The sequence below is a fragment of the Mus caroli genome, chromosome 9, assembly GCF_900094665.2.
Source record: "Mus caroli chromosome 9, CAROLI_EIJ_v1.1, whole genome shotgun sequence".
Classification (NCBI taxonomy): Eukaryota; Metazoa; Chordata; class Mammalia; order Rodentia; family Muridae; genus Mus; species Mus caroli.
The window spans coordinates 47,364,424-47,389,741 of record NC_034578.1 but is presented as its reverse complement, the minus strand read 5'-3'; the positions used below and the strand labels follow the sequence as shown (position 1 = coordinate 47,389,741).

At 44.4% G+C, this 25,318-nt stretch overlaps 2 protein-coding genes across 6 annotated transcripts in view; both read left to right on the top strand.

The window, feature by feature from the left end:
* Bco2 (beta-carotene oxygenase 2) overlaps positions 1–4,296 on the top strand; it is a 23,530-nt gene extending 19,234 nt beyond the window's left edge. For all 3 annotated transcript variants that reach the window (XM_021172103.2, XM_021172101.2, XM_021172100.2), the window contains 4 exons: positions 849–986; positions 1,557–1,739; positions 2,501–2,611; positions 3,853–4,296. In XM_021172103.2, coding sequence (XP_021027762.1) covers positions 849–986; positions 1,557–1,739; positions 2,501–2,611; positions 3,853–3,966 — 546 coding nt within the window. In that variant the 3' untranslated portion in view covers positions 3,967–4,296. The remainder of the gene's footprint in view (positions 1–848; positions 987–1,556; positions 1,740–2,500; positions 2,612–3,852) is intronic.
* Positions 4,297–8,737: 4,441 nt separating this feature from the next.
* On the top strand, positions 8,738–15,941 carry Pts (6-pyruvoyltetrahydropterin synthase). 3 transcript variants are annotated; one of them, XM_021172630.2, is made up of 6 exons: positions 8,738–8,874; positions 10,563–10,642; positions 12,224–12,246; positions 12,736–12,792; positions 14,956–15,026; positions 15,216–15,941. In XM_021172630.2, exons 1-6 carry the CDS (start codon positions 8,795–8,797, stop codon positions 15,337–15,339), a joined length of 435 nt encoding a protein of 144 aa, XP_021028289.1. In that variant the 5' UTR covers positions 8,738–8,794; the 3' UTR covers positions 15,340–15,941. The 3 variants fall into 3 exon arrangements, with proteins under 3 accessions (XP_021028289.1, XP_029336919.1, XP_029336918.1); XM_029481058.1 differs by lacking the exon at positions 12,224–12,246 and having other exon boundaries at positions 8,786–8,874; positions 15,216–15,732; XM_029481059.1 differs by lacking the exons at positions 10,563–10,642; positions 12,224–12,246 and having other exon boundaries at positions 8,783–8,874.
* The last annotated feature ends 9,377 nt before the right edge of the window (positions 15,942–25,318 follow it).

Sequence of the window (25,318 nt, the reverse complement as noted above, 5' to 3'; positions counted from 1 at the left end):
CTCTCCTCTCCTCTCCTCTCCTCTCCTCTCCTCTTCTCTGATTCACATCACCCGACCCAACCTTTTATCAATATTGGTTTTGTTTTGTTTCTTTAGCTAAGGTCTTACAAAAGAAAACAAGGTTGATAAAAGCTGCTTTTTAAAGACCTGATCCTCTGCACATGTGAGGAACTAGTGACCTGTCATGTGTCATGACACCTTATGTGACCTGTCATAGTCCTGGCAAGTTCAAGATCTGACTGGTTTTTTGTTTGTTTGTTTGTTTGTTTGTTTTCCCACTGAAGCCCTGAGTCTTGTACTTGCTAGGCAAGCATTGAGCCATTTACATCCTTAGCTCGCAGGTGCTCTTTTAAAACCATATCATTATCATTATTGACTCACTGGTCCATGCAAGGCCTCACCTACCCTTATCAGATACAACAGCCTAAGAAGTCTGTCTCTAGGTGCCAGCTAAGGGTTTGTCTTGAAAACTGGCCTTGCTTGAGAATGTGTGGGGTTTGAGCAATCTTGGTCTGATAAGCTGGCTCTTTTCTGAACCAGCGAACATGAAAAATGGAACCTTCTTTGCTACCGTCTAGTCCTTGGGACCTTTGGCTATTTAATCATTTGCTTATTTGATACTAATTAATAAATACCTAATTTTATATTATGATCCCACCACTAGAATTTGAATTTCACGTGCAGTGTTTAAACAATACTTAGCATACACTAGGTATTCAGTAAATATTTATTGAATGGATGAATTGAAATTATTTGCACAATCCTAGTGATGACTGAATTTTAAGTTACTATTTATTATCCTAGGGATGACCTTCCCCACCATCTGTTTATTTCTCTGTCCTGAACAGGTCTATGAGTTAAAGGCAAAGTCTTTCCCTCGAAGATTTGTCTTGCCCTTAGATGTTAGTGCGGATGCTCCCGAGGGAGAGAACCTCAGCCCACTGTCGTATTCTTCAGCCAGCGCTGTGAAACAGGGTGATGGAAAGGTAGGCACCCGGCGGATATCAGACTGAGGTTGGAGTTTAGTGACATCACCTTATTCTTTGGCTGCCCTCCAAAGGCTTTGGTGCCCTGCAGGTTTCATAACATTTGGCCGAGCTTGGGTAAGGTCCTGGAAACTTGTTTGCACAAGAGCCACAGAAACCGGGTGGGATGGACACCCGTGGTTGACTGTGCTTTCTGTGTCTTGAGCCCGATCTATGTAGCTTGCCAGTGGTTGTGGAGTTTTTCAGATTGACCCAACCATCCCCACCTTCTGGAGACACTGCTTTGCTCATGGGAATGGCACTGTGCAGCTATGCCTTGCTTTAGCAGAATAAGGAAACTCTCCTCCTCCCTTACGATTTGGGATCTTAATCACAACACTCGACAACATAGTTACATGGACACTCACCATGGAAAGGGGAACAATAAGAACAATGATGGAGAACTTTAGTTCTCAAATCCAGTGACAATTTACAGAGTAGAGCACAGTACACTAAAGAAATTAAAGAGAATTCAGAGAAAATAATGAGAATTTAGCAGCCATTCTATATCCTTTGGGGGATTTCTTTTAGATCTGGTGCTCTCCTGAAAATCTACACCACGAGGACCTTGAAGAGGAAGGGGGGATTGAATTTCCTCAGATCAACTATGGCCGATTCAATGGCAAAAAGTACAGTTTCTTCTATGGCTGCGGTTTTCGACATTTGGTGGGGGATTCTCTGATTAAGGTTGACGTGACGAACAAGACACTAAGGGTAAGAAAGTCTCTTCTCTCAATTTTTTCCTAAGTATTGTTTTGCCCTTTGAATTAATTTCTGTTTTATTTAAAGTTCTTCAGATGTATTATTTTTTTTAAATTTAATATCTATTTGTTTATTTTATGTGTGTGTGTGTGCCTGAGGGTATTATGTGCACCACACGTGTGCAGGATCCTGTGGGAGTCAGGAGAAGTCATTGGATCCCCTGGAGTTGGGGTTACAGGAAGTCGTGGGCTGCTATATTGGGTGCTGGGACTCAAACACAGGTCCTCTGGAAGAGCACCCAGTGTTCTTACTACTGAGCTGTCTCTGCAGCCTGTTCTTTAAATTCTTCAATATTACAGCAGCTCAGCTGTTTTCCTAAATTTGAGAGCCACACATCATCTCAGCAAGGGGTTGATTTCCTGTGGGAAATCTAAAGGGAAACCAAAAGCTTGGAGAAATCATGGTAGAATTGATGTCAGTTTTGGAGAGATGATGGGGTGAAGGTTGTAGTGACCCCTGTATCTCAGGTTGGTGGGGTAACAAACTTAGATGGTGATCTACAGGCAGCAGAGGTATCTCCTACCTGTACTCAATGCAGTAAGCCTGGGCTTGTGTTTGCTGTGCGAACATTCTGTTATGGCCCACTTTATTTATTTATGGCTAGGTGAGGCTTTGCAGTTAGTGCAATTCATTGCAATAGAATGTTTCCCACTTGCCTCTCACCTTTTCTCAGATGTCTTTTGTGTGTTGGGGCGGGGGGGGGGAACTCTCAGGTTTGGAGAGAAGAAGGCTTTTATCCCTCGGAGCCTGTTTTTGTTCCGGTGCCAGGAGCCGATGAGGAGGACAGTGGGGTTATACTCTCTGTGGTGATCACTCCCAACCAGGTAAGTTCATTTCCCCGCCATTGGTCATAGAAGTGCAGCACTAACTCACTGGAGTATGACCTGTAGTGATGCAGCCCATCATTTATTATGATGCCTTATGGCATCTTCTCCGTCCTCTTCTCCTTTTTACTGGGTAACATCCCCACTTTAAAAATCATAGCCATGGGCTGGTGAGATGGCTCAGTGGGTAAGAGCACCCGACTGCTCTTCCGAAGGTCCAGAGTTCAAATCCCAGCAACCACATGGTGGCTCACAACCATCCGTAACAAGATCTGGCGCCCTCTTCTGGAGTGTCTGAAGACAGCTACTTACATATAATAAAATAAATAAATCTTAAAAAAAAAAACATAGCCATGCTTTATCACATTTTAAAGTCCTGTTTGTAAAATCATCATAGCAACGTGATGTCTTCATAGGAATGTGTTTATAGACAATGTACTTTCATACATATATATTATGATAGTTATTAAAAATTGTGGGATACACGTGGAGTTTGTTACTTTAAGAAGTTGCAAGAGACTCACATCTAATCGCATAGTGGTAAAGCCAGTGCTTAATGTCTGGCTTCTGGCCTGATGTTCATACTACTATCTGTGTTTCTTATTTCAGTGAACTGACCTAAAAAAGGCCAGCATCATTAGCCCTGGCTAGTATCTCAATAATGCTACTTACTGACTTGTCCGGATAATCTTACAGCAAATGTGTCCACCTCAAGACAAGCTCTGATCAAATACTAGTGGCACCTGGGTGTGGGGTTCTGGTTTAGTTAAAAAAAAAAAAAGTGCTGTGATCAATTAGTAATGTCTGCTAGGGGCTTGTTCCATGCACTTAGCACTCCAGTAAATAGGTCTGCACAAATCTCACTCTGGTTTACAAAGCTGAACTTTGTCCAGCTTCTAAGTAACACAAAACGGAAGCATTTCTAATTTGGGTAAAAGGACTTTAATGTACTTTATGAGACTTGAAAGAGCTGAGTAAAAAGATTGTTAGACTCAAAGCAGTCTTATGAGGAGGATTGGCCCAGTTTTATTTCTTTGCTTTAGGGTGTGAACTTCCTTAGTCATGGTGTTTTGGTCCAGCTCAGCGACTGGGCAAACATTTAGTGGGTGGCTAGGTGAGGCTTTGCAGCAGGTGCCAGGGACAGATATGAACGTAAGTAAGAAGACATGCTTCCTCCCTCAGCCCGTGGAGATGGACTTTCAAACGAAAAGGGAACTTTCAGTGTTGCGTTCTTTTTCTAGAGTGAAAGCAACTTCCTCCTTGTCTTGGATGCCAAGAGCTTCACAGAGCTGGGGCGAGCCGAAGTACCCGTGCAGATGCCTTACGGGTTCCATGGCACCTTTGTGCCTATCTGACGGCAGAGGCGCAAGGAAGGCTAGGATCGGGCTTCGACGAGCACACTCTGAGGAAAAGAGAAAATGGTGGATCTCACTCAAAAGCTGTTGTAGTTTGGACCTGACCCTGACCCCTAAGGACTCATAGACCCGACTCCCGTGGGCTCATCGATCCTGACCCCCAATGGGCTGGTAGATCCTGACCACCACGGTATCACATTTTAAATTCTTGTTCCCAGCTTGTGGCACTACTTGAATTTTTTTTTTGTAGCTATGGTAAAATAACTAACTAATAAAACAAACCCTGATGTACGGTTTTACATTTCTATTAAAACACAACTTGTGAGGTAATTATGATCATGTATATTTTTAATACCATTTAGAAGATCTATTTTATGTTATGTGTGTGAATGTTTTGCCTGCATATATGTATGTGTGCCACATGTATGTTTGGTACCTGAGGGGGTCAGAATGGAGCATCAGATGTCCCGGAGTTACAGATGGTTGTGAGCCACTGTGTAAGTGCTGGGAACTGAACCCAAGACCTCTGTAAGAGAAACAAGCCTGAATCCTTCTCCAGCCTCTTTATATATATTTTAAAATATTTACGTATTTTGTGTGTGACTGTGTGTGTGTGTGTGTGGGGGTGTTGTGTGAGCATGTAAGTACCCGAACCCCTAGAGACCAATACAGGTGCTGGGAATCAAACTCAGGTCCCCTGCAAGAGCAGTATGCATCCTCTCAACTACTTAGTGATCCCTTCAGCCCTGGGTCTATATTGTCCTAGGCCTCTTTCTTGAAACCATAAAGCAGGCATTGGTATAGATAGTATTTAAAGTTTTTGCAGGTATGGTGGCACACACCTTTGAACCAGCACTCCTGAGGCAGAGGTAGGCAGATTCTATGAATTTAAGGCCAGGCCAGCCTGTTGTTATGCATAGTGAGGTCCCGTGTCCTAAATAAATAAATAAATAAATAAATAAATAAATAAATACTTTAAGGTTTTGTTTTGTTTAGATTTATTTATTATTATTTATAAGTATACTTTAGCTGTCTTCAGACACACCAGAAGAGGGCATCAGATCTCATTACGGGTGGTTGTGAGCCACCATGTGGTTGCTGGGATTTGAACTCAAGACCTTCCGAAGAACAGTCAGTGCTCTTACCCTCTGAGCCATCTCGCCAGCCCAATTTAAGGTTTTAAAATAATTTGCTATCACTGCACCTGTGTCTATGTGCAGACAAGGGTGCTTAAGGAGACCAGAGGACAACCTTCTGCAGTAGGTTCTTTCCCTCTGCCTGGAAACTTCTGGGCAGTTCTCCATTCTCTAGTTCCCCATCTCCACAACGGAGTGCTAGGGCTGGTTGCGGCATCTGTCATCAGGGTTGTGCAGTGAGCTTCTTTACCCACTGAGCCACCTCGCCATCTCTGGAGAATATCTTGAGGATAGTCTAACATGGATGGAATATTCTCATCTCTAACTAAAAGAATACACGAGAAAGGGTCAGCAAGATGGCTCAGCAGGTAAAAGGAGCTTGCAGTGCAAGCTCGATAACATGAAGTTGGTCCCTGGAGTCCACATCAAGATGGAGGGAGATAATGATAATTCATGTGCTGTGGCACGCATGCTACCCACCTCTGACACACAAGTTTTGAGAAAGGAATACATAGAAAAGAAGGCAAAAATTAGGCCATTACCTCTATTACATAGGTGACCAGAGGCCCTGGGAAGAGAAATACAAATGGTCAAGGACAGTTGTAGACTCAGAGCAGTGTTCTCAGCCTTCCTGTTGCTGTGACACTTTAACACAGTTCCTCATGTTAGGGTGACCCCAACCACACAATCATTTTTGCTGTACTTCATAATTGCTGTTTTGCTACTGTTCCAAATTGTAATATAAATACCTGTTTTCTGATGGCCTTAGGTGATCCTTGTGAAAGGGTTGTTTGACCCCCAAAGAGGTCTTGCTCCATATGTTGAGAACTACTATCTTAGAATCTAGACCAGCACCTTGCTCTCTCCAAGTCTGTAACAGGCCACACACAGTCCATCTGTTACCATTGGCCCTTAGGAGTTTGGGACAAGAAGCCAGTGCTATCGTGTTTGGTGGCCTCTGAACTGGGTGTTCCCCTGCTGTCTGTGGCAGATGTTATGCCAGTTCACTTCAGTGTTCCTCTTACAGACTACCCAATACCAACGCCATCTCTCCCAACCCCATCTCTCCCTCAGCTCAGTCTTCACAAGTGGCTGTTTTGAGAGACATGGCTAAAAGCAGGCATTTATTTCAAATCTCCAGGTAGATAATTTTCCAGAAGACTGCTGGAAGGCAAGAGGTTCTTTCTTTACTTGTGCAGCAGGTGGCAGAAGAGACCACACAATCTTCACATTTCTAAGTCTCGATTTTACTAACAGCATTCAGGTAAACTGCACCCTCCCCTACCCCCCAAAGGCCTTTTTCCTTTTCCTTTCTGTTACCCCTTGGCTGAGATTTAATCTCGGACCAGCCAAACTGCCCAGGGTCCTTCTGTCTGCTCACGTTTCTGGAAGTCTTCCAAGATGTGATCTGGGACATCGGCTAATTTGCCACACAGTCCTGGATCACGCTGTCCTGGAATGCCAGTTTCTTCTACAGATTTCTGAAGGGATTATTCCAAATCCCATTAATCCTTTCCTCTTCAGTGAAGTGTACCTTACACATAAATGTCTTGTGTAGAGGTTTGCACGGTGACAGTAACTTATAGGGCTAAGTCCTGTGTGTGTGGTTTTGTGAGAGGTAGAGTGTGATGCATAGAGAGAGCTAAGATTACAGATGTGGGAGCACGGAAGCCAATCACCTTGAGAGGATAAGTCTCTGGATGTTCGCAGATGTCTATGGGGAAAAAGCACCCCATGTATTTCCTCAGACCAAACATGGAGGTTTAACATAGCCTGTCTAGACATGCAGGCTCTAACTTCTGGGAAGCACGCATACCTGAATGCATCTCTCTCCTGCACATGAACCTTCACCTCATCTCAGCACAGCAGTGGTGCTCAGTGCATAAGTGAGAGGAAAAGGAGAATTCGAGGGCCTGCTCCTGGCTCAGCCTACAACAAGGAAGCAAGATGCAGAACGGAATGTAAGATGGCCAGGATTGGCTTCCTCCTCCTCCTCCTCCTCCTCCCCTCCTCCTCCTCCTCTTCCTCCTCTTCTTCCTCCTCTTCTTCTTCCTCCTCTTCTTCCTCCTCCTCTTCTTCCTTCTCCTCCTTTCCTTCCTGTGTGCATAGCACCAGAGAGTAGGCCACATTTATCTGGGCAAGCAAGACTCCATTATGCCTGAAAATGTTAACAGTTGGAAATTCCTTTCTCTTGGAGAAAAATTAGATGGGAGGGGAAAGGCAGGGCCTCTTTTCCGTTATATGTAGAGAGACATTTACAATTCTTGCACTACTTGGTCTCCAGTCAATGTTTCCAATACACTCTCCTCTGTTTTGCATGCACTCCAAGGTAGTCAAGAATTTGTCACTGTGCATTAAGCAAGCTACATTTCCACATTTCCTTTGCTTAAACTCTTTCCTCTTGGGATTTTCTATTTACCCATCTGTTGGACTCCTTAAAACCCATCTCAGACTAATTTGTTCTTGGAAGCTTTCTTTTACTCTCTGACACAGAAATGGTAATTTTTCACTTGACATATTATTTGTTGGACTGCCCCTATTAAACTGAATTTTCAGATAACAGGGACCATTTTGTTGTTCTGAAGTACACATGTCTAATACTTAAAGCATCTGGGATTAAGGTCTTAACTGTGGTGGTAATGCAGGCCCTTAATCCCAGCATTTGTGAGGCAGAGGGGCAGAGGCAGGTGAGTTCCAAGCCAGTCTGGTCTACAGACAAGTTCCAGGACAGCCAAAGCTACTTGGGTAAACATTTCTTTTAAATTTAGCTTTTTAAATTTAATTAATGGATGGGTGATGTGGGGGCTGCCTTGCCAAAGGTGTCCATTTGAATTACTGATAGGATTTTATCCTTTTGAGATGGACCTTGAGCTTGTCACCCTCCTGCTTCAGCCTCAGTGCTGGGATCACTGATATATGCCATATCTGACTGACAACATTTAATAGAAGCTATCCGTCTGAGACAAAGATCCAAACACAGAGCCAGCAAATGTTGCACAAGAGCAGTTGGGATTACACTGGAATACCTTTCCATTTCAAAAAACTCTGAAAGCCAGGAATCTAAAACCAGGAACAGCGTATTCCTTCTGAGGGCTCTGAACGGTGAATCTGTTTTCTGGCTGTCTCTGGTTTGAGGAAGTCTCTTTGCATGACATTCTCTCACTTGGATATTGAGATGTCAAAATTTTCCTTTATTTTCCACTTAAGCTAGTGTTTTACTATGTTGCCTAGAACAGATCGGGACTCCTAAAATCAATGCCCCAGCTTCAGCCTGCAGGGTAACTCTAATGACAGTGCATTGCCATCCTTAGCTGGGGTTTCTTTTTGGTTAAGGACACTTTCAATGTGGTACCGGGCTGGAGAGCATCTGATAAGGGCACCCAGACATTGAATTTGTCTACTCAAACCCAGGACTGTCAAAAATGGAGCGAAAGAGGAAGACACAAACTATCCTGGCAATTTAAAAATCCAGGCCTCTGGCTTCTCACCCACCCACCGACTGCCTAGCGAAGACTGAACAGCAAGGGGCGCGTTTGCCTCCGGGTCGGCCGAAGGGTGCCGCGCGTCAAAACCACTCCCAGCAGTGCTTCCGGCAGGGAGGGCCGAGTTTGCACTGCGCAGCCGCGGGGGCGGGACTGGCCTCGGTCTCGGAAGCCGGAACCGCTAGCTTGTGGGTCTTCGGTCCCAAGACCATGAGCGCGGCGGGTGGCCTTCGTCGCCGCGCGCGTCTGTCGCGCCTCGTGTCCTTCAGCGCGAGCCACCGGCTGCACAGGTGGGGTGTGCCCACGTGTGTCACCGCACGCGCGGGGCTTGTCCCGCTATGTCCCTGGGGGGCGTGGCCACGTGCGTGGGTTAGAGCGGAGCTGGGGCGGGCGAAGAGGAAATGGTGAAGGTGCGGAGCTGCACTACCGGCACTCACCCGGGAGAGGGCGGTATAGCTCCGATCCCGGAGGACCCACTCAGGAGAGGTTCCCTCCAGAGGTTGCCCACATCCAGAGGCACAATAACAGGAGCATGGGCAACCGGGTGCAACCCAAGGTAGTTTTCATCCCTTTTTTACCAAAAAAATAAAACCAGCCTTGATACTTTCCAAAGGAGCAACACAGTCGGGAATTGAATCCCAGAGAAACAAGACCGCACCTGAGAGTTGGTTTCAAAGGGAGCTTCGTTACTCGAAGGTTTGCTCTTTGGATCTGCATGTTGTTGTCAGAGAACAGCCCTTTCTAACAACATCCATCCACTCCTAACTGGACACGGCTTTGTCCCATGCTAGGAGACAGGGTTGTCATAGGGAACAGCAGACACTTGTCATCCCCCCTCCCCCCCCCCCCCACCCCCCGTGTGGTCAAGTTTGGTACAGTGAGAAATTTCTCCAAAAGTCTTGTGAACTGTATTGCTCTAAGTGCTCAGTAGAAGAGAGTGAAGGGGATAAGAAAGATTTTAAAGAATTTAAACTTAAAAAGTTGTGTTTGTGTGTGCTTGTGTGCTATGTGCACAGCTTGCACGAAAGAGTCTGTGGAAGCCAAAAGAGGGCGTCAGATTCCTTGGAACTGGAGTTACAGGCTTCTGAACTGTCACGTGGGTGGGCTGGGAACTGAACCCTGGTCTTCTGCAGTAGCAGTAGGCATTCTTAACTGCTAAGCCATCCTTCCGGCCTCTCAAAAGGGATTTTTATAATAGGAAGCTTACACACAAGGTTAGTAAGGATGCACAGATAAGTTGACTGATCCAGATTCATTAAGCTAATTGTTTTCTGTCTGGAATGACAGCCACGGCATAGTAAGGTTAAAGCTTCACCGGACTTGAGTGTCCTGGAACACATTGGTAAGGTTTCCACTAGGCAACTGCTGAGGCAGAGGAGGGCAAGATTGTGAAAAGAAGAGCCTGAGGTCATTATTTGTCAGGAGGAATGACGTTTTTAAGCCGCTGGAGGACATGTAGGTCTTTGTGCTTATCACTGCTCCTTGCTTCATCTCTTATCCCATAGCTAATACTCAGGGCTTGTTGAATTGGAAGGTGGAGCCGGGATGTAGCACAGTAGGTAGAGTGCTTGACTACACAGTGCCTGCTTACATAGATCTCAGGACTTGGGAGGTGGTGGTAAGAGGGTCAGAAGTTGAAAGTCGTGCTAAGTTACCTAGTGAGTTTGAGGCCAGCCAGGGATAGAGAAGACCTCGACAGAGAGAGGGCAGGAGAGACAGTGCTGACTATGGGCAGATTTGTTGACATCTTGCTGTGGACTAAGTGGGTTGAGATGAAGGTTTTTGATGATTTATGTGGCTTAATTAGAGAGTGGAGCATTGGTTCTTGGTAGAAACGGGGATCGTGAAATCCAAGCTATCAAACCAGTTGATCATCTAAAGTGAAATGAAATTGTAGAGTTTTCACAAACCCCAGGAAAACTAACGGAGGAATCTGGATGTCTGAACTTCGGGCTGACTTCTGTCTTTCTCCTGTCAGCCCATCTCTGAGCGACGAAGAGAACGTAAGAGTGTTTGGGAAATGCAACAATCCGAATGGCCACGGGCACAACTATAAAGGTGAGGGAGGGGCACATTCCCTCCTAGCCTGTCAGGAAGAAGGACGAGCGTGACTACAGGGGCTGGGAGCGAGCCGCTTCCGGGACAGGGTCAGGGCTCTGAGCCCTTCAGTGGAAATTCAAGACAGTCATTGTCTTGGTTGGATAGGTGTTCTGGTTTACCTCACAATTGTCTACCATGTTAAAGATAGTAGAAAACAACAACAACAAAATGAGTTAAAGCATTTTCTTTGACATTCAAATGCATAATAAAACTGCCATCCCCTGTTTCCTTTTAATTATGTTGGGCTAAAACTAATGTTAAAATTTGATTATGGTGAATGTTTGAGGACACAGGTATGTTTAACCTGATTTAAACATGATACCATGTATGTATGAATTGAAACATCAAATAGTGCCCCTTTATATGTAGACTTTTTATATTTTTATGTATTAGCTAAAATGTAAAACTTCATAGCAAAATAAAAAATGATTATTTTGAGTAAATACTGGCTAATGAAAGGTATTTTACCTAGGATGCATTATATTGCAGAAAAAGAGGTTTTCTAAAAATGATTTATTGATTTATGTATGTGAGTACATTGTAGCTGTACAGATGGTTGTGAGCCTTCATGTGGTTGTTGGGAATTGAACTTTTAGGACCCTCTGCTCATTCAGGTCAACCCTGCTCGCTCTGGTCGGCCCTGCTCACTCAGTCCCTGCTTGCTCTGGCCCAAAGATTTATTTATTATTATACTTAGGTACACTGTAGTTGACTTCAGATGCACCAGAAGAGGGGGTCAGATCTCCTTACGGGTGGTTGCTGGGATTTGAACTCAGGACCTTTGGGAGAGCAGTCAGTGTTCTTACCCGCTGAGCCATCTCATCGGCCCCCAGGATTTTATATATAACTTTCCTGGCAGTATTCTAAGAAAGTGATTTGTGGGAGGAGAAGGGACATGATTCTCAGAACAGGCCTCCTAAGCCCTGGAGTGGAGTGGTGTATGGTGAGACAGGGTTACAGACGGCTTGGAGAGATCTGAGTTTGTGGTTTAGCTCCTGGCTCTCATTTCCTGTTACCTCTTAGCCTCAGTGTGCTTACTCACAATGAAATACCCAGTGGTGTGTGTGTGGAAGGGAAAAAGTCCAAACTTATAAAGGTGCTGACCAGTTTTCAAGCACTTCAGCCCGCTGTTTTATGAGCTGAGCACACACACATGTCTGACAGTGAACGATGACTGGTTTTGCCTGCAGAGGAGGTGGGTCAGTTTGCTACATAGCTGGATGTGCACGTGCATTCTCCACTTTACAGGCAGAGTCTGAGCCGCATCTCCCTCCTCCCAGGGATGGCAACCTTATAAGCAGGAAAGCTTCACACCTTTTTGGATTTGCAATTTTCTCTGCTCAGCCAAAGCTTCCTCCAAGCTCCCCTGTCTGAGCTGAGTCTTCATTGACTGGTAAAAAAATCTTAATGAAAAGAATAGCTATTTGGAGAAAAGTTGAAGTATAGCCTTGGGGACTGTAGATCGATGTTTATGTCGCTAACTTGCGCTAATCTGTTGAAAGTCATGTTTTGTTGGTATGTTTGTTTTCTTTCTCACAGTTGTGGTGACAGTCCATGGAGAGGTACGTGCTGGAAAGGGGGTGTGGATTTGTTCAGATCGTGGGGCCACCTTCCAGACACTGGTGAAGTCTGTCTGTGTTGAAAGCTTGTGTTTCAGTTGTTTCATGGCTGTGTGGTGAGCTGCCGCCTTACCAAGCCTGGCTGTTATGTGTGCATGGGGAGAAGAGCCATCCAGTGGAAAGGGTGCTGCCAGGACATGGCACTCTGTACCCAGAATAAGAAGTGTCTCTAGGGTGAGGGAATGTGGCTGGTCTGCGTGTTGTACAGCCTTTAATAACTCAGAATAACTCTAAACTTTACATTTAGACAGGGTCTCATGTTCAAGGCTGCCCCTGAACTTCCTGTGTTGCCAAGAAAGGCTTTGAACTCCAGATCCCCCTGATTCTGTTTCACAAGTGACGGGATTGCAGGCCTGAGCCATTCCCCAGCTTTGTGAAAGCGGTCATATGGAGAGCCTACTACAATGGCATTCACCCTCATTTCTTCCTTAGATTGATCCGGTTACAGGAATGGTTATGAATTTGACCGACCTCAAAGAATACATGGAGGTAATGCGTGTTGGGTGCTTCATGAGTGCTCTCCCCTTATGACCCCATTAAGTCCCCTGCTCACCTGGCTCCTGAGATGACGCGGTTTTATGGGTTGGAGTAGGTGGGGGAGTGACAGGATGTTTGTAGTTGGAGTTGTGTTGCAATAATGGAAGAGACGTTGCATGCTCATTTCCTAGTTGCATTGGAAACCACCTCATTTTTCTACGCATTACATTTTACCCCCTTCACAAGCTTTTGCTCATTCTCTGAATGTTGTACCATTAATAAAATTTTTTAAAAATACCACATTTTCCTTTAAAAGTTATTTTTGTAATTATGTAAGTCAGTTTATTAAAGCTTAAGTATTGGAATACAGAGAAGAATGAAGGAGTCATGGCCCCATAAATATACCAGTCCAGGTGACCGTAGAGGCTGGGAGCCTTGGGTCTCTAGGAGCTGGAGTTACAGGTGGTTATAGGCCATCCCATGTGGGTGCTGGGAACCCCAGTTGGGTCCTCTGAAAGTGCATCGAGTGCTTCTAGCCGCTTAATCTCAGCCCATTTCTGCAGCCCCAATGCTATACTTATTTAACAACTGTGGCTCTATGCTAAGTAACTGAGACAATCCTGATAGTGATAACACATCAGGATATAGTCATTAGGAAGTTCCTTGATTGTATCACTGTAAGATTCTTGTAAGAAATTTTAGAGTTTTCTTATACTAGTTTCTCCATTCCATGGGTTAAAATTGAGTGATGCTGGACAGTTAACTCCATTGCCCAAGGCTATGGGGTCTTTCTTGTTCACAACGTTGGGAATTTTTCTTTTTCTAATTCTTTCAATTATCCCACCATTTGAACTTACTTGTTTAGTTCTTCACTTCAGTTTACTTCTGTTCTCAAGGTTGACAGATGTTTTGTTAAAAATATTACTAATAATTACTTTCTCATATTCATATATTCAACAAATTTGTTTCTTTGCATTCTTTTAAAAAGCTAATTATTAAAAAATAAAAAGCTAATTATTGGAAATACGAAGATGAATGAATAACACATAACTCATAGAATATATTCACTATCTTTTCTAGGAGGTAAATAATAGTGATAAAACATTATTGAATAAACAAATAAGGGAATTACTGAATAGTGCAGTGCTTATTAATTTAGAGAACTTCTAAAGACAGAGGCTTTGTATTCACAGAGGCACAGAATATATGCATGCAATTCTGTCCACCGTGAGACAGCAGTGAGATGCCTCAGCAATCAAAGGATTGAATACTTAGGAAGCTTTTGAGATTTTCTTCCTCCTTTGGGAGCCTAAATTATTACATATTCCCATTAGTAAAGGTGGCTTCTTGTGACCATAGAATGAAGTTAGAAAGAGTCCTTTAGAAACTTTGATAGAGAAGTTGGGGCCACAACGAGGATCCAAGATAGAACAAAGATATTTATTTTCTTGGCATTCATATCTCTATTTGATTTATTTTTAACAATTAGCTACTTCAGGTGTTGATTTAGGGCCCATTCTTTTTAAATGGTTCCAGTTTTACTGAAGAAAATCAGTTATTAGTGTATCTTCTTGAAATCAGGCCAGGTAGAACATTAGTTTGTTTTGAAATGGTTAAATTTTTGTACAAGAGCTAATGGTAAAAATTAGAATAAGATAATTATAATCTGTGTTAATAACAAAAAGTAACATTATGTTAGTATATACAAACATTAGGAAGTCATAATTTTCATGTTTATTTTTTCTTCTAAGACAGAAGATCAATAAATTATTCTTCAGGGCAGAAATGTAGATGACCGTCATTACAGACCAGGTCTTAATGTAGGTGACCCTGTGCTGTGGAAGGGGGTTTGCAGTACCATTGTAGACAGAATTCAAGAAGCACCAGACTGAACTGTGACTCGTGATGGCTGTTTCTAGAAAGCACCAGGAACTCTCTGTTTTTGTGGTTTCTTCCTTCTGCATTCGGGGGCAAGGATACAGAGTCATGACAGGGAACTAGGTCTGACGTTGTTTCACAGCCTTGTAAGGCTGCTCTGTACAGCCTGGAAGGAACGCTTCCCAGTGTCGAGGCTTGGCTTAGTGAGAGGGGGAGGCTCAGAGACTCTGGGGGAAAGAAGCCTTTGGAGTTGGAGTCCTAATGAGGTCAGTGGCATTCTCTTTCCTCCATGTGCAGGAGGCCATCATGAAACCTCTTGATCACAAGAACCTGGACCTGGATGTGCCGTACTTTGCAGATGCTGTGAGGTGGGTGTCACTGTCTGGCCTCGGGCAGTAGAAATGAAGCACATTAGCATTGTGATTGTCATGTGATACTTTCTAAAATATTGCTGTCATGGTAGATTTTGTTACTGGAATTCATGTTTTATCTATGTATTAAACCTGAAATTGTGTTCATTATTTGTATTTTGAGCTTCTTTCATTCTTTTTCTTCAGCACGACAGAAAATGTAGCTGTCTACATCTGGGAAAACCTCCAGAAACTTCTTCCAGTGGGAGCTCTTTATAAAGTAAAAGTGTTTGAAACTGACAACAACATCGTAGTCTATAAAGGAGAATAGATCTTAGGTTTGCTATTGTAGACAGGCACATTTCTTTTCACACTTGAAAAAGGCTTTGTCCTTCTAGAGTTCACAGCAGGCATCATATACTTGTGTCTCCATGTTCTGTTCTAGAGTACCTGAGCATTAAAGTAATGTAAGGCCTGTATTTAAATGTATTTAAGAATCAAACTTTCAGTGTATCCTGAATGTGGTTTTGGTGAGAAAGTAGAGAAGGATTGAGGATTGACACCAGGGCCTCACACTCGTGAAGCATAGATTCTTACTTCTGAAGTGCATGCCAGTCCTCTCAAGGCTGTTTAGAGGGTCTTTTATCTAGAGGTTTAAAATTATTTCATCTTGGGCTGGTGTGATGGCTCAGCCATTAAGTACACTGATTGTTCTTCCAGAGGTCCTGAGTTCAATTCCCAGAAACCACATGAAGGCTCACAACCATCTATAAAGGGATCTGATGCCCTCTTCTGGCTTGTAGTTGTACATGCAGACAAAGCATTCCTACTTTAAAAAAAATACATAAATAAAATTTAAAAATAATTTCATTTGAGCAAAATGTTTTGATGTGGAATTATGCAAAGGTAAAATAAACCCATTTTTGTTATCTACCTCATTTTCAGGATTTATTTTTTTTCTTGGTATAATATAAATAGTAAAAATATTTATGCAGTTTTGCTGGGCCAGGCCCCAGGGCCTGCTACAGGCTGAGCAGCTCAGCTACTGTCTGGCTGAGATCCAGGGCTGTGAATTGGTCTGCCTACCCCAATATCTACCCCATCTACAAGCCGCTGAAGCGTGTGGAGGAGCTGCTCCTGCCGAACAAGAGCTACAGGGTCACTGGGACTGGCAACACCGGGACTGGCAACAGTATGCTATCTGAAGTGAGTCTCAGCGTGGCTTAGGATTTCTAGTCTTTAGTGCTTCCAAAACCTTGAACCAGACAAGGGACTCCTTACAATGAATATTTACATGCAAAGCTGCCTGGGCAAAAAAATAAAAATAAAATGATATGTATAAGATTTTATTTATATATTATAGGTTTATGTTGTATAAATATATATGTTCTATATATTAATATATGCATCATAAACATACTGTGTCTCTTATATAACATTACATATAGTATTGCATATAATTATATAACATACCACAGTTATATACAATGCCACTACTATGAATGGACTATTTCCTGAAGAGGTGGGAGAGATAGAGGAGCAAAACTGCTAGTGAGCAGTAGAGAGAGGCAGAGCTAGACATGTAACTGTGGTGACAGGCGTGAGAGAAGCCTGCGGTATGGGAGACAAGTCATTGTGGTCGCTAAGTAGGACTGTCAGCATTGTGGTGTGCAGCAGCCTGGAGCTTCACTCCCATTCAGTCCTGGAACGCATGCCCAGCCACATGATCACCTTGGTTCTGAGCAGTGACAAGAAGACTAAAATGAAGAACAGATCATTTTCTGGACTCTACCTACTCCAATGACCTCTATGGTCTGTGTTGCCCCTGGGGGCTACTGCCATGGTCCCCAGCCCCAGGCCATGTTGAAGCCTCAGGTTCATGTGCAATGCTGTGGTCTTACAGCAGCCAGGAGGTGTGTTGATGTCCCTGGCCCAAGTTACCACCAGAGACCATATAGATAGAAGTCCTTGGTCTGGGCCTCCACCTGAGGCCATGCTGATTTCTGGGTCTGTGCTGTTGGCAGGTGTGTGTATGTGTGTGGTGGGGGGGGGGGCATCCTGATGGGAGTGGCCTACGCTGCCACCTGAGGCCTTGGTGATGTCCAGGTCTGTGCTGCCACCAAGGGCCATGTCTAGGTCCATGGTCCTACTCAGCCAGTGGGCCATGTTGATGTTGGTGGTCTGTACTGCCACAAGAGACCACGCTGGGCACCATGGCATGTGCTGACTCCAGAGACCAAGTGTAAGTCCATGGTCTGTGCTCCTACTGACTATAAAGGGCAAGGAAACTATTTTCGTAATGGTATCGATGACTGCAGACTAGGGTTGAGGCAGAGGGATGTGGAAGGCATCTGTGACAACCCCTGCCCTCACCCCCTTAAAAAAATAGCAGCTTAGACAGAAAGCCACTGAAGAGAACACTTACAAATTGTGAAACGTAGCTCTCTGCCATTGATGGCGTCTGGCGGAGGTGGGGTGGCATGCAGGTCAGGAAGGACTCAGTTTTCTGTTTGAGTCTATTCTCCATGAGTTTGGTCATGCTCCAGTGAATATATGGGTAATGGACCTGTTCTTGGTTTTGTATTGCTTTTTTTTCTCTTTTTCGTCTTTTTTTGGTGGTGGTGGGGGGGGGAGGGGTGGAGGTCACAATGGTTGGGGACCTGGGAGGATTGAGAAGAGAGTGTTCTTGGAGTTCATGATGTAAAATTTCCAAGTAATCTATAACAATACGAGAAAAAGAGAAAACTTAGAGGGGCACAAAGTCTGGATAATATATTTCTTTTAAAATGTTTATTTCCTTTTAATTGTATATTGTCTATTCTCTTTTAGTTTGTATTGGTGTATGGCCTATTTGCAATTTTTTTGTTAAGTGATCTTAAATAGCTTAAATTTTTTAAATTTAAACTTATCAATAAAATGGGAAAATGCCTTCTTTAGATGGTTCTTAAAACGCAAAGTACCTTTGAAAGTAATAACAGCAATTTTACCTTTCAAGCAATCAATACAAAGTATTGCACACGAATAACATTTTTGACAACTAAAACATACTAAAATTTAACTAAATGGGCATTGCATTGTCAACATTTGTAATAAAAGTCCCTTGTTTACTCTCCACGGATCTGTTTTTCTGCAGATGTTTCTAGAATCATAATCAGTGCATGAGGACTCTAAGGAATCATCAGGTGGCAATATTTTGAGAATCCAATGTGTACTAGTTATGATTTGAAGAGAAATACAAAGTCCTGTATTTAAGAAGTGTAGAATATAAACAGGATGCAAGATAACAACTGCTTGTACAAAGCAAGCAAATACATTCTGGAGAATTCTAGCATAATGAAACAGTGAAGAATACCAGGAATATAGTTCAACTTTTACTGGAGATACTTGTGCCTCTAGCATAGCTAGAAGTCATCAGGGCACTCAGTCTACTAAGAAAGTTAGTCTCTAGGGGCTGCAGAGGTGGCTCAGAGGTTAGAGCACTTGCTGCTCTTGTTTGGTTCCCAGCCTCTACATCACAACAGCAGCTCCATGGAATCCCACGCCTCCTTCTGGCCTCCATGGGCATCGGCACCCAAGTCAGGCTTTGCAGCAAGTGCTTTTTCTTAGCAATCTTGCAGGCCCAAAGAGCCTTTTTCTATTTGCTCTCCCCTTAAATCTGTCTGTCTACTTTATAGAATGGGTGCGTGTATATAACATGTTTTTGTTAACATACGTAAACATAGAACTAACATATGTCTGTTTGTTAAATAGACAAATAAATGGCAAAGTAACTGTTAAAATTTTATCTTGGCATATATTTACGCTTGGCATATATTTTTAGATTTGATTAATTAGAACAATTTGGAGCTCAAGCATTGGTCCCAAAGTGGCTACTATTTAGAGCAGTGTCCTCAACCTGTGGGTTGCAACTCCCTTAGATGGCGAATGACCTTTTCAGAGGGGTCACCTAAGACCATCAGAAAATACAGATATTTACATTATGATTCATAACAGCAGAATTACAGTTATGAAGTAGCAATGAAAATTACTGTGCCGTCGGGGTGGCCACAACATGAGGAAGTGTGGCAGCATTAGGAAGGGTGAGAACTGCTGTGTTAGTCACACTCTCTACCTGTACACCGGAGCCTGAGACTAGATGCTGTCTAAAGTTTCTTCTTCCTCCTCTTCCTTCTTTTCATCCTCCCTCCCCCAACTCTTCCCAGACTCCTCCCCCAGCTGTGTATCTTCCCCACTCCTGTAAGACCAATTTGTGTCTTCCAAGTATTCTTGGATATGTTGTTTCCAAGACACTGGAGCATAGTTGACTTCCTTGGGGCTGCTCTCTTAGAGGAAACTGTCTCTCCCTCTCCCAGCAAGTAACAACTGCCAATAGCTCTACAGTGAGGGGTGAGATTGTGTACCCACGCCCCTCTCACATTTATTTGGGGACTTGCTTACATTTCAGAGATTTACTCCAGGGTCATCATGTCAAGGAACATGGTAGCAGGAAGGCAGGTGACTGAGAGCTCTATATCCAGACCTGCAGGCAAGGGGGGGGGGGTGAAGAGAGGAGGAGAGGAAGGGAAGTTGGAAGGGAGGGAGACGGAGATGGAAAGGGAGAGGGAGAGGGGGCAGGAGAGGGAGAGAGAGAAAGGAGAGCTGAGGACTTTTGAAATCTCAAAGCCCTAGTGACACACCTCCAACAAGGCCACACCTACTACTACATCTCTAACAGTACCCAGCCAACTGGGGACTAAGGGCCTATGGGGGCCATTCTCATTCAAACCACCAGTTACTCTCAGTGCACCAGTGGATGTTTGTGTCTCTATTGCACCAATGTGTGTCTTTCTAGGCCAGTCATTTTTTGTAGCTTGCAGGGTTCACAGCTGGGTGTGATGAATAATGATGCCTTCTTCCCTCCAGTAGTGTGCACAGCACCTTCCAGCACTGGGAGCGTAGATGGTAGGGATGAAGCTTCAAGTCAGACCCAGTTTCATTTCATCGTGTTTTATGACTCAGCATGTTGTGTCTTTAGCAATAGGGTTTTACCATCAAGTTTTGGAAGTTACCACGAGCAATGACAATATCCTATAATGTTTAGGGGTGAGGGTTGGAGCTATGGGGGTCACTGACCAACAACTACAAAGGAAGTAACCCACTCCAGCACCAGGCTTTTAATTTGTTAGTCTGTGGTGTCTAGCAGGGCATGTACTGCCAGATCCCCTGGAACTGGACTTTCAGATGGTTGTGAGCCACCATGAGGCTGCTGGGAATCAAACCCAGGTCTCCTGGAAAAGCACCCAGTGTTATTAACCACTGAGCCATCTCTCCAGGCCCTCTGCTTTTATTACAAGGTTTAAAAAAAATGTTAACACAGACATAATCACTTATTTCGTTTTGGGAGCACACATGCCACGGTGTGCGTGATCAGGAATCACTGTGTAGGTTCTGGGGGTCAAAATGCAGGCCATCATGCTTGCCAAGAAGTACCTTTATCCCCTGGTCCCTGTATCAGATGGCTTTCAATGCCAAATAAGTAAATGTCCTTAATTTAGAGAAGAAAGTCCTTGATGATACTTAGTGTGGATGTTAGGAGATGGTGTTTAGAATCCAGGACAAGAGAGGTCGTGGACAGCAGAAGCATTCGTGTTGGTCAGTAGAGTTGCTAGGGTGAGGATGTGAGATGCATACCTGATCTACTGTGAGATCGACTTTAACAGAGTGGTGTCCCGTAAGAGCATCATGGGAAGGAAGCTAGAAATACAGGACAGGGCAGCCTGCAGGGCTTTGAGTGGAAACAGTCTATTTCCTTTAAGGAGTAGGAAGTTTTTGGAGATTTTGTTTCACTATTATATTTTTAAAAGATAACCAGATGACAAGGAAGAAAAGAAAGCTGTGTGAAGTGAATCTAGCCATGAAGCCAAGGGTGTTGGTATTGTGGTGGTGGCAGGAGATACAGATGGGGAAGAGAACCGAGCGGCGCTGTGAAATGCCTTCTGTGGTGCCGAGTATTTTCCTAGATGATTTTTTTTTTCTGGTTTTAAGACCTTGTTTCAAAAATGAAATTTTAGAAATGACAAGGCTTCCCACGGTAGTCATGAATGACCTTGAATACTGGATCTAACCTTCACCTCCCAAGTGTTGGGAGCACAGGCATGTGGCTGTACCTGGCCTAGGTGCTTTGTATTATTTTAGCCTTGTAACCATCCTGTTGGGCCAGCAAGCTAGTCATCTACTGTTGCATAACAAATAACATAGCTTACCCATGACTCAACGCAGTGCAGCGCTGTTATCTCAGTTTCGGTGGGCCAGCAAGTCAGGGATGGTTGGCTTGTGACTTCTGGTCCAGGGTTCCATCCCAGGCCTGACCGGGAAGGAGCTACTTCCCTGCTCACTCGGGCAGTGGATGGCTGAACCCAGTTCCTCAGCTTGGTTGAACTTAGACCTCAGGCTCTCCTTCTTTTGAAGCCATATCCTATCCCGATGACTGCTTCCCCAGAGTGAACAAGGGAGGCTCTATCAAAAGGCCAGAGTCACCGTTGTGTGAATCTCCTAACCGTTTCTGTAGTCTACTCTTTTGAGGCAGATCACTAGGTCTGGCCTATACTCAAGAGGAAGGAATCACACAAGCATTGCTAGTGGGTGAACTATCACCCAGAGATAACTAGGAGTGAGGCTGGAAAGGGGAGGCGAGCACGTTTCCCTGTGTAGGCGTCTCTTTGGTAGTGGTTGTTTGAAGAGGGAATTGTGGGGGGCTGAAATAGAAAGTTCTTGGGAATGGACGGTCCTCAGCCTGAGCATGGGGGCACACACCTTTAACCTTGGTGAGGGTGGGGAGGATGACAAAACAAAACAAAACAAAACAAAACAAAACAAAACAAAACAAAACAAAACAAAACAAAACAGAACAGCCACCAAAAGCTCTAGGGGAGAAATTGAGAAAAAGTAATCACTACATCGTGGGTTGGATTTTTTTGTTTGAGGGCGTTCTGGCACACGCGCACGCGTACTCACACACAAGAGTGAGCACACAAGCCAGAAGACAACCTCAAGGGTTGTTTCTGAGACAAGGTCTCTCACTGACTGAGGCTTGTCAAGTAGGCTAGGCCTGTGAGTCCCAGGGATCTGCCCGTCTCTTTCTCCCTAGTGCTGGGATCGCAGATGTGTGCCACCACCCCTGACTTATTTTTATGTGAGTTCTGAGTTGGGTCTCCATGGTTGTGTGGCAGGCGCCTTATAGACTGAGCTATTTATTTATGCCTTTCCCATCCCCAAAACTTCTCTCAAACTCATGGTGTTCCTCCCCCTTGAGCCCTGAGGCTACAGGTATGAGCCATGCTGCCTGGCGTGTTAACAGATCTTGTGAGCATAATGAATGAAGGTTTACCCATCACTTGTATTGTTTTGTGGCAACCAGCATTGAGTTATAAAAAAATGGCCAAACAGAGCTCTCTGCATGGTGGCACATGGCTTTAATCCCAGTGCTTGGGAAGCAGAACCAGACAGATCTTTAGTGAAACCCGGTCTCAAGCAGCCAAACAAACAAATACAAACAAACAAAACCAAGTGGGTACTGCTCAGTGGTATACCCGTAGCCACTAGTATGCAGTTGCTTACGTTTTCAAACTCCTAGATCTTAAATTCTTCCTGGAACTAAAGTACCTTAAAGATGGGAAACAGATTGGGAGAGACAGTGTTTTCTTTCCCTTTCCTTTTCCCTTTTCCTTTTCCTTTCCCTTTCCCTTCCCCGCCTCTCTTTCCCTCCCTCCCTCCCTCCCTCCCTCCCTCCCTCCTTCTCTCTCTCTCTCTCTCTCTCTTTCTTTTTCTTTCTACCTCTTGTTTTTTTCTGAACACAGAACTACAAATGGATATCTCACAGATGTGTCAGGCTTAGCCTTTCCCAACACAGGGCTCTAATTTTTCCTTGTCTGCTGGTCTTCCAAGGCCACTACCACCAATTCTTCTCTTGATGTCAGAAAGCTGGGCATTGTCCTTGATCCCCCAACCCTTCTCACACTGATGCTACCTTCTCACTTCTGTATGTGACCTATCAAAGTCCTATGAACTCTGCCTCCCAAATGTGTAGTGTTTATTGTCTAGAGCTAGTTTTCTGATGCCATTACCCAGTCAAACCTGCCACCACAGTAGGCATGGTGACACCTGCCTTTAATCTTAACACTCAGAAGGAATGGCAGGCAGTTCTCTGAGAGTCCAAGGCTGGTCTCATTTACACAGCAAGTGTGAGGCCAGTCAGGGTTACATAGTAAGACCCTGTTTCAAAAACAAGACAAAACAACAAAACCTGCCGGCATTCTTTCTTGCTTAGATTCTGACATTGCCTCTTAGTCTGCTTTCACTTGTTTCTCCTTCACACTTCCTCCTAAAGAGGATCTTCCTAAAAGAGTGACTCAGGGGCTGGAGAGATGTGGTTAGGAGCGCATCCTTCTCTTCTGGAGGACTGGAGTGTGATCTCCTGTACCCATGTACAGGCTTACACTTGCCTGTAACTCCAGCTCTAGAGAATCCACCTTCCTTTTCTGGTTCTCACACATCCACTTGAGTGATTCTCAGCTTGCTCTCTCCCCCATATTGCCCCCTGGAAGCACCCTCTTACTTTTGGAATATAATAAAACTCCACTCTGCTTCCCAAAGTCTGTATGGCTCAGCCATGGCCTAGCACTTCATGAAACTTCATATTTATAGAAATATCCTGGCATGGACTTTAAGTCACCTGTAGGCTTGTAATATCTAATACAAAAATCTAGGGGAATAGCTGTTACACTGTTTTGTTTAGTGGGCCTGGATATGTTCAAAATGGATGCAGCCCCTCCACCAAGGTATTTTTGATTAGTTCTTGGTAGGATCCATGGTTGTAGAACCCACAGACACAGGGCCTGACTACATTCATCCACTGAACAATGAACACACCTGCCATCTCTGGGAGCCTGGTTGACCCTGGCTTGGTAGATGTTTGAGAACCATTTGGAGCATTAAATAACTTTTTCTGTACTTCAGAGAACAGCCACCAAGAATGATTCCGTTCAAACCTGTTTGTCCCACTCACTTGACCTTCCATTTCCATTCTGAGTCAAGCCTCTTTCCTTAACTACCAATGTGGAGTTTTCAGTCTCCTCTTTCACAGCCCTCCTCATACCCACACCAGCCTTAGCAGCCCTGGCTCCTCTTACAGGGGGACACAGAGGGAGGGCTCCAGCGGTGGCAATGGCATGCTCTTCTCCAGCTGTCCTTGTAGGTTTGCCTCAGGGTGAGCCCGGGATGATCTCTATTTCTGGCCTAGAGAGAGCAGGGAGTCTTGTGGAGAGCTGAGATGAAGTCACTGTGCTTTGTCAGCAAAGACGGGCCTGCTGTCTTCACTTAAGGACACAAGGATGGTAATCTTGGTGATTTTCTAGTTAGTACTAGTAAGAAGGCAGGAGCTCCAACCTTCTTTATTTGTATGTATATGAGTATCAGCCTGTATATATGTATTTATATGTATGCCTGGTACCTGTGGAGGCCAGAAGATGGTGTCAGGTTACTTGGAATGGCGTTACAGATGTTTATGAGCCACCATTTGGGTGCTGAGAGCTACCCCCCACCACCCCCCTGTCCTCTGGAAGAGCAAGTAACCACTGAGCCATTCCTCCAGGCCAGGTTCCATTCTTGAAGAAGTTTAGCGCTCAGTAGAGCGCTTACCAGACAAGCTTGTGGGTTGGACTTCAGATTCCAGATCCTATGTGCTAGGTGAACATGGTGGCCCATCTGGAATGGGATCTATCCCCAGAGCAAGCTGGGACTAGCAATATTGGTGAGCTTTAGATTGATTGTGAGACCTTGCCTCAGTGGCTAGTACCTCAGTTAGTAAGAGCAGTCGGGGATGATTTCTGACATCAGCCTTGGGCCTCCACAGGCACCTGCTCAAATACGCCCCCATATATGCAAACATTTTCACACACACACAAACACACACACAAACACACACACACACACACACACCCCACATCAAACACACATGAGAAATGGAAAGAGAAAGAAAAAGGGGCTCTTGAGATGATTCAGAGTCAAGGCCCCTGTCACCAAGCGTGATGACCTGAGTTCAATACCCAGAATCCACATGGTGGGACCCAAACGGTTGTAGGAAAGAACGGACTGCTGGAAGTTGTCCTTTGATGTCCATGCACCCGCCAAGGACTCCCTACTGCCATGCGCACACAGAATAAATACAATGCAAAGAAGAAGAAACGGTAGGTTATCCGATTCCGTTCCCACTTGAGACTATGCTGTTCCCATAGTTACAACAGTTCAGGCTTTGGCACCATGGCTTGTGAATG

Excerpts from the sequence above, each read along its gene's own strand:
- Pts (XM_021172630.2), top strand. The coding sequence starts at position 8,795 with ATGAGCGCGGCGGGTGGCCTTCGTCGCCGCGCGCGTCTGTCGCGCCTC. Across the intron at positions 12,247-12,735 it reads TGGTGACAGTCCATGGAGAG|ATTGATCCGGTTACAGGAAT; the intron begins GTACGTGCTGGA and ends TTTCTTCCTTAG. Across the intron at positions 12,793-14,955 it reads ACCTCAAAGAATACATGGAG|GAGGCCATCATGAAACCTCT; the intron begins GTAATGCGTGTT and ends CTCCATGTGCAG.